Source organism: Chrysemys picta, chromosome 2, assembly GCF_011386835.1.
Source record: "Chrysemys picta bellii isolate R12L10 chromosome 2, ASM1138683v2, whole genome shotgun sequence".
NCBI classification, from domain to species: domain Eukaryota; kingdom Metazoa; phylum Chordata; order Testudines; family Emydidae; genus Chrysemys; species Chrysemys picta.
This window is the reverse complement of record NC_088792.1, coordinates 127,548,579-127,568,092: the sequence shown is the minus strand read 5'-3', so window position 1 is coordinate 127,568,092 and position 19,514 is coordinate 127,548,579. Positions and strand designations below refer to the sequence as shown.

The window sequence follows — 19,514 nt, the reverse complement described above, 5'->3', positions numbered from 1 at the left end:
TTAGGATTACTCTTTGGGTGTTGGGGGGTTCTGTACTTCTATCAATGTACTGGCTGTGTCACTTGTGTTCTCATATGGAGCTCTACTTCTCCCTGCTGCAAGTTCCCTCCCAATGGAGCTATCCTGCAGGAACTAGGTTCCCCAGGGCTGGGTTCTTCCAGCCCCAGAATCAGACGAGAACACACATTAACAGACTGTGTCTGAGAGGACCTGGTTCATCAGCACTCCCAAGCTGACACCTTATATGTCCCTGGACTCAGTAGGCTGGTTTGAGCAGCACTTCCAAGCTGTCACCCTCATAGGCCCTGGGACTCACCAGCCTGGGTCAAACAGCACGTCCAAGCTATCACCCTCATATGCCATGGGCCCCGCACCAGAATAGAGCATTCCTGAGCAGGCTGGGTCGAGCAGCACCTTCAATCTGCCACCCTCATATGCCCCTGGACTCAGCAGACAGGGTCGAGCAGCACTTCTAAGATGCCACCCTCATATGTCCCAGGTTCAGCACGTCTCTAGCCCCACTTTCACGTTACAATTGTTGTGGTAGTAACCCCACAGGATTTTTGGGCGCTGCAGGGATCTTTTAGCTTAGGTACAAGGAGTGTTGCTGCAGAGCAAATGAGGAAACCAAAAAACACCCACGATGCGGGGGGAGAGAGAGAGAAAGAAGCAACCAGCTTAATCATGAAAGTTATTTATTGCCAGGTAATAACCATAGGGGAGCCAAACAAACAAAACAGTTATAATAGTAAATCTAACTTAATTTGGATTATAAAAGTCAGGTGTACAAAACTGTAACTGATCACACAAGTCAGGGTCAGAAGGCTATACCAAGAGAGAGAGAGCTGGGTTCTTACCACTCTGTGAAGCTTGAATTGATCAGGGGTCCCAGGTGGTGGTGGTGGTGGTAGCTGAGGGTCTGGAGTGCTGGAGACAGGCAGAGCCCGCAGCACGATCAGTCAGGAGAAGATGAAGTGCCAATGGAACTGATGTAGATTTTGGATCCAGGCATCAGAACACTTACTTGAGCATAGGTAGGGTTTTTTGTAGAGAAACAACAATGGTTCAAGATTTGTTTATGCGTAAACAAGGGAGTATACCAAAGTTCCTTGGAGGGAACTCACAATATAATTAGGACGCTTCACTATTTTGGATACCAATAAAAGATTTATTACTAGAATTGATCTGATAATTACTGAGCTGTGTGTGTGTAGGCATAGGTTCATTAACATCTGGAGTGGAGATCCCCCATCATGCAGTGCTTCCCTGCTTTTCTGGTCCCAGAGTTCCATGTGGTTCTTGCCTTGGAACCTCTGTTCTCCATTCTGTATGCTAATGGAGATGCCTCCTTGTCCCATCTTCAATGCAAATAAGGCTAGGGCAGTTTCCTTAATCCTGTCATCCTTATTCCAGGGGTTTAGGTGCGTCTCCCATTGTCTTTTCATTGCTTTTTGTAAGTCTTTCTTCTGATGCAGATTTGGTTCAAGCAGAGAGCTGGGGGTGGGGGAGGTCTTTAATGAGTCAGACATGCTGGATACTGTGCCCTGGTTCCCCAAGAACACAGGTAACATTCTAGGAAATCCTTTAAATATTGCTCCCTCATCTATTTGGCCTAGTCTGTCTTTTACTGTGTTGTAACCAGGTATTATGGTATCCCACTGATTTTTGTCATGCCAGCGTATTTCCACATATCATTTGCCAGTGTAAGATATTCTTGTTCTTTTAATTTTTGCTTTAGAGTCTCATGTTTGTGAACAGAAATTTGTCTATCATTTTTATTTTTATTTTTTTTACCAAGCACCTGTTTTAACTGCCTAATCTGACAGCTTGATGATTTTACTGAAATTTCATGTGTTCTTGTCCTGTCCTTATCCTCTAGTTCAATTGTAATTTTGCTTCCTATTCTTTACTGGATATACAGATGCAATTGTCCATCGATGTGTTCCTTAACTCCTGTCAGCTTTCCCCCACCTCTTAATTTAAACACTCCTCCAATATCTTATTTTACATGCTCGCAATGTGGTTTCATTTTAATTAAAGTGGAGCCTCCATCCCTTCTGTATAGGCTTCCCCTTCCACAAAATCTTCCCAAGTGCCTAGTAAACTTAAACTTGTCCTCTTTTACACTATCTTGTCAACCATGCATTGAGACCCTAAAGTTCTCTGTACCTAGTTGGAACCAGGCATGGACTTGAAAGAATTTCAGGTTAGGTTTCTACAGAGGCCTTGGATGTAAACCGTCTTCCTAGTAGTCTAAATTTAACTTCCAGGATCTTTCTCCTGCATGGTTGGTACCAGTGTGTAACATGACCATAGACTTCTCCACAGCAATCATCAGAAGTCCATGTAGGTTTCTTGTGATGTCCACAGCCTTTTCACAGGCAGGCAAGTTTCCAAACTGTTTTCTCGGTCACCTTATACCCAATATATTCCTATATCCCCTATTACCATAGCCTTTCTTAGTCTCCCAAGAGTTTCTCCTCCCCTGGAGAGCAGTGACCTTGGTGCATGAGGAATTGTCAGTCTAAGTGGGTTCCAGTTAAGGGTGAGTGTTTAAGAGTCTAATTGCTAATCAAAAACATATATGTGCATTGGAGATCAGTTAATGTCACTGAGACATTGAGCTTTTGCATTTCCTTACCTTTGTGATTTTAATTTCTAATTCTAACATTGTATTGTTATAAAACAAACAAAAAGGTTAGTTATGACTGTTTTTAAAATATGCCATGTGACTAAATTTTTCCTATTATCTGATGTTTTAAGTTGTTATACTTTTCTCTGAATACATTAGAAAAATGCTTGCTAAAGATTGCAACATGTTTTTAAAATTTAAAAACAAAAGTTATCTTCAATGTTGATATTGACATAGTGTTACTATTCAAGGTTGTCATTGTTACTGATGACATATAATGGTTAGCATGGGAGTTAACGTTGACACAGTGTTGCTAAGGACACAAGCTATAATTATAGCATTAGCATTATCTCTACAATGGCAGAGGGATTAGGAGGACATGGTGCATCGGATATACTAGAGAACTTTAGAAGACCATGTGGTAACCCACCCTAACAGAGTGTAGTTTTTAGTGACTTTTAGGGACTAGACCACAATTAGTAGCTTGAGTTTGCACCTGGTTCTGTAGCTCAAGCAGTAGAGATTCATGCTTTTAGATTGCGAGATCCCTGCTTCAATCCCCACAGACACAGGTAGGCTTGGCTGAATTTGATTTTTTGTTTTTAAGCATTTTTTATTTTTATTAATTTTAAATTGTCACGGTTGTGCAAAATTATGGGTTTTAAAGCATTCTATTTTTTATTTTTATTTTATTTAAATTTTCACCATTGCAGGAAATTATGGGAGGGTCAGACAATGGGGGATGGGTCAACAATAATTATTTAATGACAGTAGGTGTTGAAATTCAAACACAAATTGTCACAATCACATGTCAACATATATACAATAAATATTAAAGTTCTCAAGCAGCATTTTTTTACTGTAAATGTCTCAGTAAATTTCAATTATGATGGAAATATTTTTTCATCAGTTTGTGTGAGTACAGTGAAGTCAATATTTACTGAAATTTACAGATAAAAATCTAATTCTTTCAAGCCTGCTTATAGGATTTAAAGTGCTATGGACATCTGGAGTTCAGAATGAGAGAGGTTCCCTGTCAAAGCGAGTGTACAATCTACAATGACACAGCATGGCTTTTTATCCTCCTCTAGTAACTTGCTATTGTGTAATGATGCCCCTAGTCAGGACATCTGTACAAAAAGAGCCCTGGACTTCTGGATTTAAAAGAATCCGCTACTACTCTTTAAGCTAAATGATAGAGCCTTTAAGTTAAAGACAGATTTCACAAACGGTATGCCTACACTCCAATCAAAGGTGTGATTGCAGCTTGTGTAGGCATACCCACACAAGCTTTAATCTAGCTAGCACAGCTAAAAAATAGCAGTGATGCCATGGTGGCAAGAGCTTAATTGCATGCTAGGAACGTGAGAATATACCCAGGGTCCCAGGTGGGCTTGTACAGCCTGTGCTGCAGCTTGTGCTGCCATGGTTTCACTGCTATTTTTATCCATGCTATGAGTGAGTTAGATTAAAGCTAGACTAGGTATTTTTACACAGTCTGAAATCACCTCTCCCCTTCAATTCCACTGTACATGTTACCCATGCCTGCTTGGGTGTGGCACTCTGTTCCTTCTAGTGGTACCTAGCCCAGCTAGAGATTGTTGAGTCTGCTACAGCCTTAGCTAATAGCCATCTGGCTTTTAACTCATGCAGTAGAGGCTCATACACTAAGCTTCAGAGATTCCAGGTTCAATCCTGCCCGCCGATGGTCTGTTGGCATTACACACATACCCAGAGATAAATGTTAGTGTGAGTTAAAAACAACTGTGGCGTCTGGAAAAAAAATGTTAATATATATGCCAAATGCCTAAAAAGTTTAGAGGGTTAGTGTCACAGAAGAGCAGGTTTGAAGATTTGAAAGGTGGGCGCATCTTTTGTTAGAGTCCAGGAGTGTATCATCAACAACGTTGTAATTGATGTGAAGGTGGCAAAGAATACTGGAGACCTTGCCCTTAACTTATTTCCATGCTCTCAAGGATTTGGGTGAGTGGTGTAGATCCTGAATTGTCACTAAGTTTTTGTTAGTGTAAATATAACTTTGTAAAACACTTTAGGAAAAAATATTAATATACAAATGTTCTGATAATGTACTGTTGTGTTTTAAATTGACAAGCCTTTTATAATGCCACAGACTGTAGAAACTTTTTCTCTGACTAGTGAAACAAGTTTAAAAATAAAGATACCATATCTTTTTTGTGACTTATTAAAATGTTTTCATTTTTAAGCCTCTGCCATCCAGGTCCTTGCCCATCATGCCCTGCCTTTATGACAAAAACATGTGAATGTGGGCGAACAAGGTGAGATTATTTTGATTATTTTTTTTACAAACAAAAATAGTAAATTTTATAAATACGGGTTGTAATAAATTTCCATTCTTTGAGGTATACTTCCAGTCTGTGTATTGGGAATGTCCAAAGCAATTTCTGCAAACTTCGCTGAAAACTAGACACAATATATTTGAAATCTACTCTGTTCTTTAAAAAAAATCTAAATAGGGACAGATGTAATATCTGAAATAGTCATCCTGGTAATTTGTCATTTTTACAATTACATTTTCATATATTTTTTAATTCTTTCCTTTTTTTGTATGAGATCCACAAACAGGGAATTGAAACTGATATATACCAAAAAAAATCTAATTGTTATAGTATTCTTAAATGTTATTTGTAATAGGTAAATGATTGCGATAATTTTTAGTTGATGTAAACATGTTGCTCTAAACCAGGGGTTCTCAAACTTCATTGCACCATGACCCCTTCTGACAACAAAAATTACTACCTGACCCCCAGGAGGGGGGACCGAAGCCTGAGCCCACCTGAGTCCTGCTGCCCTGGGTGGGTCGGGGGGAGCTAAAGCCTGAGCCCCACTACCCTGGAGGGGCAAAGCTGAAGCCCAAGGATTTCAGCTCCAGGCAGGGGGGACTGTAACCTGAGCCCCACTGCCCAGGGCTGAAGCCCTCAGGCTTCGGTCCCAGGTGGTGGGGTTTGGACTTGGGCTTCCGCCCTGAGCCCTGACAAATCTAAGCCAGCCCAGGCAACCCCATTCAAACAGGGTCACAACCCACTTTGGGGTTTTGACCCACAGTTTGAGAACCACTGCTCTAAACCCTGTAAACAAGTCTTTAAAATTCCAGTAGAGGCAAAAAATGTATTGCCAATTTTTAAAAATTCAGTTAGTGCCATATTTTAACAAAATTGCATTACTAAGATCTTGTCTCTGGGTGAGAAACAAAATTTATACAAGAGTTTTTAGAAATTTTTTTTTTAAAGTTTGTGTTTGCGAAATAAGAATTAGACAGATGTTAATATATACTCTGGCATTTCAGTAGTAGTGTAAAAATTATAATGAAGCCTAAATCTTGGTTCTGTAGTTAGTTCATGACTGAAAGTCCTGTAGCTTTAGAATTCCAGTGGGCACTATATATCTTCAGAGCAAGTACAACAACCTTCTATTGTGTCTAACGTTTTTCACCACTAACGTTAGGTGAATGCCCTTTCACAGCTGCTGCCACTGTGAAAAGTGGATCTGTTGGTTCAGCCATACCTCTACTAACCTTGATTTTTACTATTGACTTTTCAAAGACTCCAGTTCTGACAGTGTTTACTAATACAGACCTCTGAATCCCTGCCTCAGCTTTATCTCATGCAATCTGATGACTATTACCTCACAACTTTGTATTGGTGACACAGACACTTCATCTCTAGCTGGTCAAATCACTGTCCTGGCACAAAGCCTGTCTCCTATGCTTCAAATATGCATGGCACTTCTTGCTCCAAATCTGTCAGGAGCTGGTGCTGACAGTTTCAGTGCAACCAAATGGACATCTATTCAAATTCTGTCACACCTCTGCTGTCAGTCTCAATCTACTATATGAAATTATAGGGATGTTTCATCAGCATGTTTAGTTAATTTGATGACCCAGATCAGCTGGAGGATTATTGTGACACAACCCATACCTCCATACGGACTAATGAGAACAAAGCCCTGTCTTCAGTGAGGTTGCTCAATAAAGAGAAGGTTGAGTGGTGACTTGATAATACAATCTGTAAGTACTTACTTGGGGAACAAATATTTAATAATGGGCCTTTCAGTCTAACAGAGAAAGGTATAACATGATCCAACTGAAGCTAGACAAATTCAGACTGAAAATGGGGCATAAATTTTTAACAGTGAAGGTAGTTAATCACTGGAGCAATTTAGCAAGGGTTGTGGTGGATTCTCAATCACTGACCATTTTTAAATCAATTTCAGTTGCTTTTCTAAAAGATATGCCCTGGGAGTTATTTTGGAGAATCTATAGCCTGATTATCACAATGATCCCTTTTGGCCTTGGAATCTATGAACATGATTTTTCCCCCCCACTGTGAATGGGCTAGATACACTAGGATAATCCTATTTACATTTGAAACCACTAAGGACTCAAGGTAAAAATTATGGAATATCTTGACCTATCTTTTTGTGGCTGGGGTGATAGTATTCATCTCATTCCAGCACATCATTGACTGGCTGAAGGATGTGTACTATCCTGACAGTACCTAAAGTAACTTATACCCAAAGAAACATCTCCTTGCATCTTCCACATGGAAGTTTAATAGATGTCAGACAGAAAGGACCACTAAGACCATTTACTTCCTGAAGCATTTAAAAATGCTTCCTATGCTTTCTTATTGTTAACCACAAAACTCTAACCAAAACGGCCATAGGTACTTCACTGATAGCATTTAAAATCCCCTTATTAATTGCCTAAATTTCTTAAATTCAAACATGTTATTGCCATGAGCCTCCCCCTTTTTCCATTTGTTCTAGATTGGTTTCCTCATTTTTTTTTTTTTAATTGCTGCTTTCACATTTCCAAATTGGTTTTGTATTAGCATTTTTCCACTACAGATTTATGACTTTGGGACATTTAATAAGGTGTTCTGAAAGAATTCCAAACTTTTATTCATATGTCTATTAACATTTTTGTGTTTGCAATTAATTTTGTTCATAATTATATTTTAGCTTTTAGCTTTCAAACCCTTTGAAGCATTCTCCTTGTTTGTAGGTATAATATCGTTATTACTCTGTGGGACTGCATTGTGTTTTCACAAAGCAGATGTAATAAGGTCCTGATCACTTGTGTCACCCTGCCTGGAGGGGCTCATGACTGTGAGTGCCTGCCTCAGTGCAGACTGTCAAAAAAGGGCAGACACCCCAAACTGTTGATGTTCTGTAATTAGATTTCACCAAACCAGTAACAAATGTGAACTCCTGGAGCATTATAACAGTCTTAACATGGATACTATCTAAAGGTTTATTAACTAGGAAAAAAGGAATAAGAGAATTATTTACAAGTTAAAGCAAGCCACCATACACACACACACATGAGTTATTATCCAACTCCTCAGAGTGACAGAGTTGTCAATTCAAAGTGTCTTTCAGAGCAGATCCAGGAGGCTCTTGGGGATCTCTGGCTTCAGTTTAGAGTCTTTGTCTGTCTCTCTCTCTCTCTCCTCTCTTCCCCCCCCCCCCCCCCCCGAATTCAAATAGACAAAAAGATGCAATATCTTCTTGTCAGGGATTTTTATTCCCTTCACCCAGAGTTCAAGATGATGGGACGAGTTCACATGCATATCTCCTCTTTATGCGTGTGGGGGGAGCAATCAAAAAAGTATTTGTCTTCTCATGTTCCACAGTGGTTTGTCTGGGGTCTGTGGGGCAGTAGATAACACCTCTTGTGACAAACTAGTATTTCAAACTTGGTAATGTTTCTCACCTGACTGGTGGGGGGAGGAGATAGGGTTTACAGTTACAGAGCAAACATTTCAATATTACCTTATAACATGGGATATAGATATTATAGGTGCGATTTCTATATGTAGCAACATACAAGCATTTCATAGAGTCTAAACACTAAATATATTCTTATAAGACTAATACCTATTTTGAACAAAACTAACATATAGGTGACCTGGTCTGTTCTCCAGCTACAAGGTTGTCAGTTCTTAGCTAATGCCTGCAGCCTGGGCAAGAGCTGGCATCTGGCCTGAAAGCATCACAACTTGCACTAGGCAGCCACCAAATTTTAGTTCAGTGACCATTTCTCTCGATCAGAATGAGGTCTGGTATTGAATTGCCCCCTGTTGAGAGGATTTTTTTTTTCTTAAATTATCTATGATTTGTAGAAACTCCAGGTTGAAGTCCTCTGGTTTTTCTTTGTCTGGTGGTAGTGGTGCCATGTCGAAGGGCAACATCCATAGACTGTTTTTCCAAGTGCTGGATGGGTAGGAAGATGCATAAGTACTTTTAGCAAACTACCTGTAATATAAATGAATGAGTTCTGTGTAATCAAATACCTGCTCATGCTCTTTATATTAAAAAAAAACAAAAAACAAAAAAAACTTTCCCATCCTAGAAGAAACATGCAGATTTTTAAAAACCCCATCTGTGAAAGTTTGGAGCTAGTTCAGCACTAAGTGCAAATACACTTTTTAAAGAATGTGATGCTCCAGCAAGCACAATTGCCTCCATGGTAGATGCTGCAGATGTAGATGGCTGACAGTGCCTGATCTTTGGAAAAAGCATGAGAACCTAATGTATAAAGATGGGAAGCTTTGGGGGGAGATGGTACCTGATCTTATTAAGGAAAACAATGTCAGATTTCAATCATCCCTTTACCTTTTTCTCTCATAAAGGGGAGAGGAAGACAACAGGCAACAAACCAGCCAATATTTATAGACATAAGTTCAAGAGTGCTCAGTATCTCCCCATTGGCCTATAATAATCTTGGATATATAGATGTTCAACATTGTTGAGCAAATAAGAATTCCTGTTATAAATTGGGTGGGGGGCTCATCAGTTGGAAACAAAAGATTGAGAGAGACCTGGGTATATTAGTTTGGTTGCAGATGCTGAGCCATCAGCATGATGCAGCCATAAAAATGGCAAATGCAATCCTAGGGTGCATCAGATGAGGTATTTCTAAAGAATTACCTCATCTGGAATACTGTGTGTAATTCTGGGTTCCCATGTTCAAGAAAGATGAGAAGGGGAATGGAGAGCCTATCTTATCGGAGGAGACTAAAAGAGCTTGGCTTGTTTAGCCTAGCAAAATCGGGGGTGTATGATTACACCCTGATGCATTTATAGAGCATAAACACCAAGGTGGGAGAAGAGCTGTTTAAGCCAGTGGCAATTTGGTACAAGAAATAATGGGTATATACTGGTCATGAATAAATTTAGGCTGGAAATTAGAAGGTTTCTAACCATCAGAGGAGTGTGATTTTGGAACAGCCTTTCAAAAGGAGTAGTGGGGTACAAAGCACTTAATTAGTTTTAAGGAGGAGCTTGATAATCCCATTCATAAACTTACATGAAGGGGTTACCTCTGATCGTGGGGGACTGGACTTGGTGGCCCAGGAAGTCTCTTCTAGTACTATGTTCCTGTGTCCAAAGCTACAAAATTCGTTTTTAAAGTCTTACCAAATTGTCCCGCTTGAGTTAGCTCTTGATTACTGCAGAATTTGGAGGCCGGGGGGAACTGCAGGAAATCCACTTCCTTCTCACAAAATGCTATTGAACCTATTCCACAGGGTGAAATATGAAAGGAATTTTATTCCAGCTTGGTACTAAAGGTTAGGAAGAATATGCTCAGTCCTGGATTTCATGATACCAGATCACTGTTTTTTGCACTACTTATGTCAGCATATATAGTCATGTAAAGTTTAGCATTCTCAGACTATCATCTCAGCATCCAGAACACGGGATGCATATGCAAACATGATTTAAAAGTGGTTATTTTTGAGATGTAAAAAAAGATTAAAAACAGCTGCCATTCCGTGGATACAGTTATAGTTATGGTTTGAGATCAACTTGTTAGCAGGCTAATCTGGAAGAGGATGTGTAATTCACTCACATTTGCTATAGCGACATTAATTTCACTGGGAAGTTATAAACAGTATTGGAAATACTGTTTTACACTCAGAATTCCAGATCCATTTCATTTGTTTTCTGACATGCTGTACTCTTTCGGTTTTCAAGTTGTCCAGCCTGCAACTTGCTCCTGTGGTACTATACTTAGGCATTTTAAAAAAAAAAGATTATACACATGACCATTCATCTGGACATGCGCTATGGATTCAAGATGACTGAAAGAGTAAAGTCGGTTACCAAATTGTGCAAAAGCAGTGCATCTAGAATTCTGTAATCAGTGGATTTTACAACTAGGACACTATAATATTAGCATTACTAACCTTTGTATATATCCCAGACAAAAAGTTTAAAGCTTAGAGAATGTATCTAATTTAAGAGTAACAAAAAATTACAGATGTTGCCTGATAGATTGTGTATTAATTATATTGATTATTTAAGAATTTCTAGTTAACGCTCTGAAGTTTGATAGGTTCTTGTCCCAAGATCAGGCCTAGTATTAAAATTACTGTTCAGTTGGGAACCCTGATGTGCACAATTTCAACATTCACATGCAGGAAAACCCTTCTGGATTTGTAATAGCTTGATTAGTACAGTTCACAAAGTCACCAACATGCTAACCCAGCAAAGTTGATGGAATGTACATCTGAACATCCATATACCTACACTATCTCTTCCAGAACAACCTGCAATGTTAGTCCCTATCTTTCTCATCACCATCACCAGTGCCGTAATCGTGGCACGTCCCAAGGGCTACAACTCTCCCTCTCTAAGCACATAGACTGGTATACAACTTTTATAATATGTTATGCTGACACCACTATGCCTAATACATATTCAGTAAGGGTTTCTCTACTCTTCCTTATTTGTATTTCTTCACCTTAATAATGCGGGGTGTCTCTGTAGGTTACTATATTAATGATTTTAGCTTATTACCATATTTGTTAAGTCATTGTCAAGGCAAACTTGCAGTTAAGCATTTGCCAAAATTTAATCCTAAAATATCCAAGCCTAGTATCAGTTCAGTGTTCTTGCAGTTACCTGGTATCATTTTGTACGAACTTCCCCTGTAAACACACCTTTACCAGTTCCCTCAAAACTCAGAGTAACTGTCTGGTAACTTGCTCTTGCTTAGGCCATGGGCCTCAAAGCCTTATGCTAACTGCTCAAGCTAATGTCTTACAGGATGTAGACATGTAGGCTCATTGTTTTACTGCCTTAACTTATGCCTATTCTTTACTTAGCAAATACTTAGGCTACACAGGGATGTTGTAACTATCCCAAAACCAAGCATTATAAACTCAGCAAATTCAGAGTAAGGCCACACTTAAAAGAAATTCAAATATCTTAAGGTAATAAATCCACTGTTTTCCCCCCGGAATATCAAATCAAGTGCAAAATCATATTTTGCATTTTAAATGCTACATTACACTCAGTTAGTGTGACGTCAAACACTTTTCTTTATGTTGCGATGTAAGAAAAGTCTAAGGCCACAGCATTATTCCTGAACAGAATTATGTGTCTGTCATTAACAAATAGAACTTGTTTACTTTGAATGTTGCAGCATATATTGGAATATATATAAAATACGTGAAATACTTAAATCCAGCTAAAAGATACTATACTAACTACAGTATCATATTTATTTACAGTCATTCAGTTCGCTGCGGCCAATCCACCACAATTCATTGTTCTAATGTATGTGGGAATACTTTAAATTGTGGTAGGCATAACTGTGCCCAGGTGTGCCATGTGGGAAAATGTCATCCTTGCCAGCTTACAGTACAGCAAGGTAGGTATCAGACATGTGGAAATGTACTTAGATTTGTATGTTCAGTAGAGTTGTTTTTCAATTTCTTTAAGTTAGCTAACTGCTAGTAAACTAATAAATTAGAGTACAAAAGTGAACAAAATAACAGGTAATCTTTAAGGCCAAGATTTTTAAAAAATGACTGTTGAAGTTGCACTTACTTTAAAATGGGTCACTAGCCCTTATTCTTTATATGCAAGTACATCTTAAACCTTTTTATTTAGTAATTATTTCCTGAACACTGAAACAACTTAAAATTCATTCTAATATTTCCCAGGAACATGTCTCAGGTTTGTCCTTTTGCTGATGCAGCCATATAAAGAGTTTATTTGTTCCAGTAAAACCCGGAATTAGGCTCGGTTTTAATCTAAAATTTGAATAGTGCATAAAGTCTCTTCCAGTATAGTGGGAGTGGTGACTGCCATAGCTTTGTAACTGCTTTCAGTTGCTTATATCATCTTGAATTTCACCTTTTCGGATTAAATTTTTCAAGCTCAATCTTTGCCTTAAAGTAAATATTTTGGGGAAAGTTTAAGCAAAAAATGATTCAGCCACTTTTGAGAGTGGAAAAACAAAATTAAAAAACAAAAAAAAAAACAGGAATATTATTTTGATTACTTTCAACAGTAAAAATGGTAGGAAGTTGAATTATTGTATGGAAATAGCTCACATTAAAGAGAAATGCCTTTGTTCCATTGAAATTTGGTTTTGTGTTGATTAAGTTATAAGCCTTTTAAAAATTACAGTCTTGAAGATATGCAGTACGTTTTAAAGACTGGTTTTCCACTAAATTTGTAAAAAATGCACAGCCAAGGAAGGCAATTAGCACATGCACAAACTAGTTTTCTGTACAGCGAAAAGTGTACTGATGGGCACCATCAAAAGGTGGAAACAGAGCTGCTTTCATCCTCTTTAATATTGGCAGTAGGGAACTTTGCTTCAGTTCATCTTAAGAGCCCTATAGCTGGGGAAGTTCAGCCAGCCTGCCTTCTCCTGTTGTGGACTTCCAAAAGTATATGGACAAGAGTGGAGCAGGTAGAGCAGCCAGTGAGTGGCCAACAGCCAGTCTCCATTCAGCCCCTGCTTACATCATGGCAACTCCTGTTCCTTCTTAATATTGCAGTGAAGACGAAGGTGTGATGGTGAGTTTGGCCAGTTTTTCTTGCTGGCCCAAATTTTAGGGATGAGCGGAAATGAACAAAGGGAAGGAGACAAAAGAAGGCAGCTTCCCCTGAAGATGTGGAAGGTATAGAATCATAGAATTTCAGGGTTGGAAGAGACCTCAGGAGGTCATCTAGTCCAGCCCCCTGCTCAAAGCAGGACCAATCCCCAACTAAATCATCCCAGCCAGGGCTTTGTCAAGCCTGACCTTAAAAACCTCTAAGGAAGGAGATTCCACCACCTCCCTAGGTAACCCATTCCACTGCTTCACCACCCTCCTAGTGAAAAAGTTTTTCCTAATATCCAACCTAAACCTCCCCCACTGCAACTTGAGACCATTACTCCTTGTTCTGTCATCAGGTACCACTGAGAACAGTCTAGATCCATCCCCTTTGGAACCACCTTTCAGATAGTTGAAAGCAGCTATTAAATCCCCCCTCATTCTTCTCTTCTGCACACTAAACAATCCCAGTTCCTTCAGCCTCTCCTCGTAAGTCGCGTGCTCCAGCTCCCTAATCATTTTTGTTGCCCTCTGCTGGACTCTTTCCAATTTTTCCACATCCTTCTTGCAGTGTGGGGCCCAAAACTGGACACACTACTCCAGATGAGTCCTCACCAATGTCAAATAGAGGGGAATGATCACGTCCCTCGATCTGCTGTCAATGTCCCTACTTATACAGCCCAAAATGCCATTAACCTTCTTGGCAACAAGGGCACACTGTCGATTTATATCCAGCTTCTCACCCACTGTAATCCCTAGGTCCTTCTCTGCAGAACTGCTGCCTAGCCATTTGGTCTCTAGCCTGTAGTAGTGCATGGGATTCTTCCGTCCGAAGTGCAGGACTCTGCACTTGTCCTTGTTGAACCTCATCAGATTTCTTTTGGCCCAATCCTCTAATTTGTCTAGGTCCCCCTGTATCCTATCCCTACCCTCCAGCGTATCTACCACTCCTCCCAGTTTAGTGTCATCTGCAAACTTGCTGAGGGTGCAGTCCACGCCATCCTCCAGATCATTAATGAAGATATTGAACAAAATCGACCCTTGGGGCACTCAGCTTGAAACCGGCTGCCAACTAGACATGGAGCCATTGATCACTACCCGTTGAGCCCGACGATCTAGCCAGCTTTCTATCCACCTTACAGTCCATTCATCCAGCCCATACTTCTTTAACTTGGCGGCAAGAATACTGTGGGAGACCGTATCAAAAGCTTTGCTAAAGTCAAGGAATAACACGTCCACTGCTTTCCCCTCATCCACAGAGCCAGTTATCTTGTCATAGAAGGCAATTAGGTTAGTCAGGCATGACTTGCCCTTGGTGAATCCATGCTGACTGTTCCTGATCAATTTCCTCTCCTCTAAGTGCATCATAATTGATTCCTTAAGGACCTGCTCCATGATTTTTCCAGGGACTGAGGTGAGGCTGACTGGCCTGTAGTTCCCCGGATCCTCCTCCTTCCCTTTTTTAAAGATGAGCACTCCGTTAGCCTTTTTCCAGTCATCCAGTAAAAAGGTTTTTAAATGGTACTGTATAATAAAACATGCATCCAACTTATCTATTTGCTTAAAAGTGAGATCTTCTTTTCCCCAAGAGTATACTAATCCCCCACTGACAAGCATTTTAACTCATGGGACAGGAGATTTCTTTTTATGAATCTCCGCTCCAGTCAATATTTGTGCACTGTTCTCTAACCCATTTTGTTGTTACCTGATTAGCTTTGTCATTCAAGTTGTTTCTTTACTGTCGTTGATTTAAGTGTCCTTACTTTATTAGATTGGAACCTAAAAGACATCTTCACTTTTGTTAAAGTCAAGCACAGCCTGCCTGAAAATTATCCCCTTGCCAAATTTTAATGTCCTATGGGAGATTGAGTGGTTCCAAAAAAGTCAGAAGAATTTTTTTGTAATGGACAATGGCAGCCTAATTATAGCGGTTGGTGCTGTGCTTCTTTTAATTAATATTGCAATGGATTTGCTATCACTGTAAATTATACAAATTAGTAATTCTATAAATTATATGTATGATGACTACAGCTAACACTTTTCCATCTAAAGGCTGAATGCATCCTTCTCTTTTATCAGTGAGTTTACTTTCAAATTTGAGAGAAGTCTTGCTTCAGACAGGCACTTGCTTTTAATTTTTTTACAGAAAATCTTACTTATGTGTGACCCCTATGACTTTTTTAATCAGTAGTTTGAAAAGTAACGGAAAACCTGTATAAAAGTACATTTAAAGAAGTATACTTAAATAAACACGCACACTTTTCAAATGGCTAAAAGTATTTTACCTCTGGTCTGATAACCCATGTGGCTCCTATGATGTCCAGATGTCTAGTACAGTATAATAATAATGGTACGTTTCTTTGTGATATTTACAAAGAAAATGCTTGCATTTCTTTTTTATGTAAATTTTTTGACGTTTTAGTTTAAGATAAAAGGTCTCATTCAAGATTAATTTGCATTATTTTTTGAATTTCAGGTATTGCTGTACTGATTAAGCCCTCTTTTGCAAGTAGTTTGTCCTTTTAATTGCTTCTCTCTTTTATTAGTATCTTTTGCTAATAAAAGTAATATAGAAACTCAGTCTGTATACAGCTACAGAAGTGTACACAGATAAGTCTAAATAGAGCAACTAAAGTACACTTTTAAAGGTTGTTTTTCTACATTTTGAATTTTTATGTTCAGTTTTTCAAATTTAGTATTGTCCTGCATATACAGTGTTTAGTGTTCCTTGTTTGTGGTAATATTGGTTTTTTTTCTTATTGTTTGATTTCCCATAGTCTGCTACTGTGGAAGTACCTTTCGAGATGTATTGTGTGGAACAAATGAAGAGTTTTCTGATGGATTTGGAAAGTTCTCCTGCCAGAAGACATGTGACAAGTAAGGGTCTCTTTCTCCCTAAAAAACCTAAAGCAAAAATTACATTTTATTCAACACTCAGTGACTGTGATATCCTTATAATTTCTTATATATTTCTTTTTTAGAAAATTAAATTGTGGAAGGCACAGCTGTATGCAGATATGTCATCCTGAGCCCTGCCAACTTTGTCCACGACTTCCCCAAGTAGTGCACTCCTGTCCTTGTGGGCAGACTCCTCTTAGCAAATTACTAAAACTAGGATGTATTGAGCGTAAACTGTGCACGGATCCCATCCCATCGTGTGGAAAAACATGTGGCAAACCTCTACCTTGTGGTAGCCGTGGTAACTAGAACTTTCTGCTTTAAACACTTACAAACGCATTCCATTATTAAAGAGACAGGTAGTCCAGATTATTTTTAAATAGATTCAGAATTAACAAAAATTCAGTATGAGTAGAAAGTGTTCATGGTGGTTGTAGTCAAATTGAATTTATAAAAGCCTCCACAGAATTTGCAACCCAAATCTTGAATAATTGTAATTGTACTTGAGAACCAGAAAGTGCAGCTGTCTAGAAACAAATGAAACTGACCAGCTTTTTTAGCACTGCCTATGTGGATCCCCACTGTAGGTGGTACACATGTTGTGGGAGGCAAGTGCAGAAATTTCTAGAAAACAAGTGTCCAGTGGGACTGCATATGAACCCTGCCTGTGTCTCCATGTCCTTAGTTCCTCCAGATCTTTCTGGCCAGCCAGCTGAGTTCTACGGCATGTCATTTCCCTGTCAGTCCCCTTTATCCTTTACAGAAAAGTTAATTGTAAGCAAACACGTATATACAATAAAAATGAAACTTTTAAATGGCATTTGCTCTGGTGCTCTTGTGGACCTTGCACTTTTTGCCTCACTGCTCCCAGGGATAGGGTCCAAGGTCCACTCTGAGATCACTTACTGAGAGTCCTTCTGTTCACCATGGGTCAGGTGAGGCAGCATCTACTACTTGAATGACTCCTTGCTGATGGGTCCCTTCAGAGATAAGTTCACCATATCCATATGGAATAAAAATATCTTAGATCTGTTGAGCTACATGGGCGCAGTTGCCCATATCGCAGAAGACCCAAGGACAGTTGTGTAGAAGAGGAGAGCGAAAAAAAGGCTTATATCAGCAAGATCTCCTTTGCCTAAGAGTCTTCTTACCAGCAATTCTCTCCTCCAGCCCTCTTTATTATCAGTGTAAAGGGAAGATGAAGATGCTACTGACAACCTTACCTTTCTTTATTGTCAAACGGTTGTCAACGTTGGCACGCTCTTCCTCCCTATTCTTTTCAAGGGTTTTTAAGAGTTTGTCTCCATTAGTCTCCCAATAAACCTTGAACTTTTGAAGGCCAACTTAAAATCACATACTCTACACAGATCTGTTATACTAAGTCATCAGCCTATTTGTCATTTTGAAGGCAGAACCGGTCCTGCCAGTAAATATTCAATTTATTCATAAATGATCTGGAGAAAGGGGTAAACAGTGAGGTGGCAAAGTTTGCAGATGACAGTAAACTGGTCAAGATGGTTAAGACCAAAGCAGACTGTGAAGAACTTCAAAAAAATCTCACAAGACTAAGTGATTGGGCAACAAAATGGCAAATGAAATTTAATGTGGATAAATGTAAAGTAATGCACATTGGGAAAAATAACCCCAACTATACATACAACTATACAGAGCTACAACTAATCAGGAAAAAGATCTTGGAGTCATCGTGGATAGTTCTCTGAAGATGTCCATGCAGTGTGCAGCGGCAGTCAAAAAAGCAAACAGGATGTTAGGAATCATTAAAAAGGGGAGAGAAAATAAGATGGAGGATAACATGGCAAATATCTTATTACCCTTATATAAATCCTTGGTACGCCCACATCTTGAATACTGCATACAGATGTGGTCTCCTCATCTCAAAAAAGATATACTGGCATTAGAAAAGGTTCAGAGAAGGGCAACTAAAATGCTTAGGTGTTTGGAACGGGTTCCATATGAGGAGAGATTAAAGAGGCTAGGACTTTTCAGCTTGGAAAAGATGAGACTAAGGGGGGATATGATAGAGGAATATAGAATCATGAGTGGTATGGAGAAAGTGAATAAAGAAAAGTTATTTACTTGTTCCCGTAATACAAGAACTAGGGGCCACCAAATGAAATTAATGGGCAGCAGGTTTAAAACAAATAAAAGGAAGTTCTTCTTCACACAGCCAACTTGTGGAACTCCTTGCCTGAGGCGGTTGTGAAGGCTAGGCCTATAAGAGGGTTTAAAAGAGAACTGGATAAATTCATGGAGGTTAAGTCCATTAATGGCTATTAGCCAGGATGGGTAAGGAATGGTGTCTCTAGCCTCTGTTTGTCAGAGGGTGGTGATGGACGGCAGGAGAGAGATCACTTGATCATTACCTGTTAGGTTCACTCCCTCTGGGGCACCTGGCATTGTCCACTGTCGGTAGACAGGATACTGGGCTGGATGGACCTTTTGGTCTGACCCAGTACGGCCATTCTTATGTTCTTATGTCAAGCCGGGCCGTAAAATCCTCTAAGGATGGAGATTCTATCATCTCCCTAGGTAACCCATTCCAGTGCTTCACCACCCTACTAGTGAAATAGTTTTTCCTAATATCCAACCTAGACCTCCCCCACTGCAACTTGAGACCATTGCTCCTTGTTCTGTCACCTGTCAACCCTCCTTCAGGTAGTTGAAGGCTACTATCAAATCCCCCCCTGACTCTTCTCTTCTGCAGACTAAATAAGTCCAGTTCCCTCAGCCTCTCCTCAGAAGTCATGTGCCCCAGCCCCTAATCATTTTCGTTGCCCTCCGCTGGACTCTCTCCAATTTGTCCACATCCTTTTTGTAGTAGGGGTCCCAAAACAGGACGCAGTACTCCAGATGTGGCCTCATCAGTGCCAAATAGAGGGGAGTAATCACTTCCCTCTATCTGCTGGCAATGCTCCTACTAATGCTGCCCAATATGCTGTTAGCCTTCTTGGCAATAAGGGCACAATGTTGACTCTCATCCAGCTTCTCGTCCACTGTAATCCCCAGGTCCTTTTCTGCAGAACTGCCGCTTAGCCAGTTAGTCCCCAGCCTGTAGCAGTGCATGGGATTCTTCCGTCTTAAGT

The 19,514-nt window shown here is 39.6% G+C and overlaps 1 protein-coding gene across 11 annotated transcripts in view; it reads left to right on the top strand.

The window, feature by feature from the left end:
* The window catches only part of NFX1 (nuclear transcription factor, X-box binding 1), a 195,314-nt gene that overhangs the window by 55,633 nt on the left and 120,167 nt on the right, over positions 1-19,514 (top strand). For all 11 annotated transcript variants that reach the window (XR_010598514.1, XR_006172450.2, XR_006172445.2 and 8 more), the window contains exons 6-9: positions 4,858-4,929; positions 12,193-12,332; positions 16,290-16,389; positions 16,494-16,711. Coding sequence is in view for 6 of the 11 variants with exons in the window: in XM_005312595.5 (XP_005312652.1) it covers positions 4,858-4,929; positions 12,193-12,332; positions 16,290-16,389; positions 16,494-16,711 (530 nt within the window). In the remaining 5 variants the exon portion in view is untranslated. The remainder of the gene's footprint in view (positions 1-4,857; positions 4,930-12,192; positions 12,333-16,289; positions 16,390-16,493; positions 16,712-19,514) is intronic.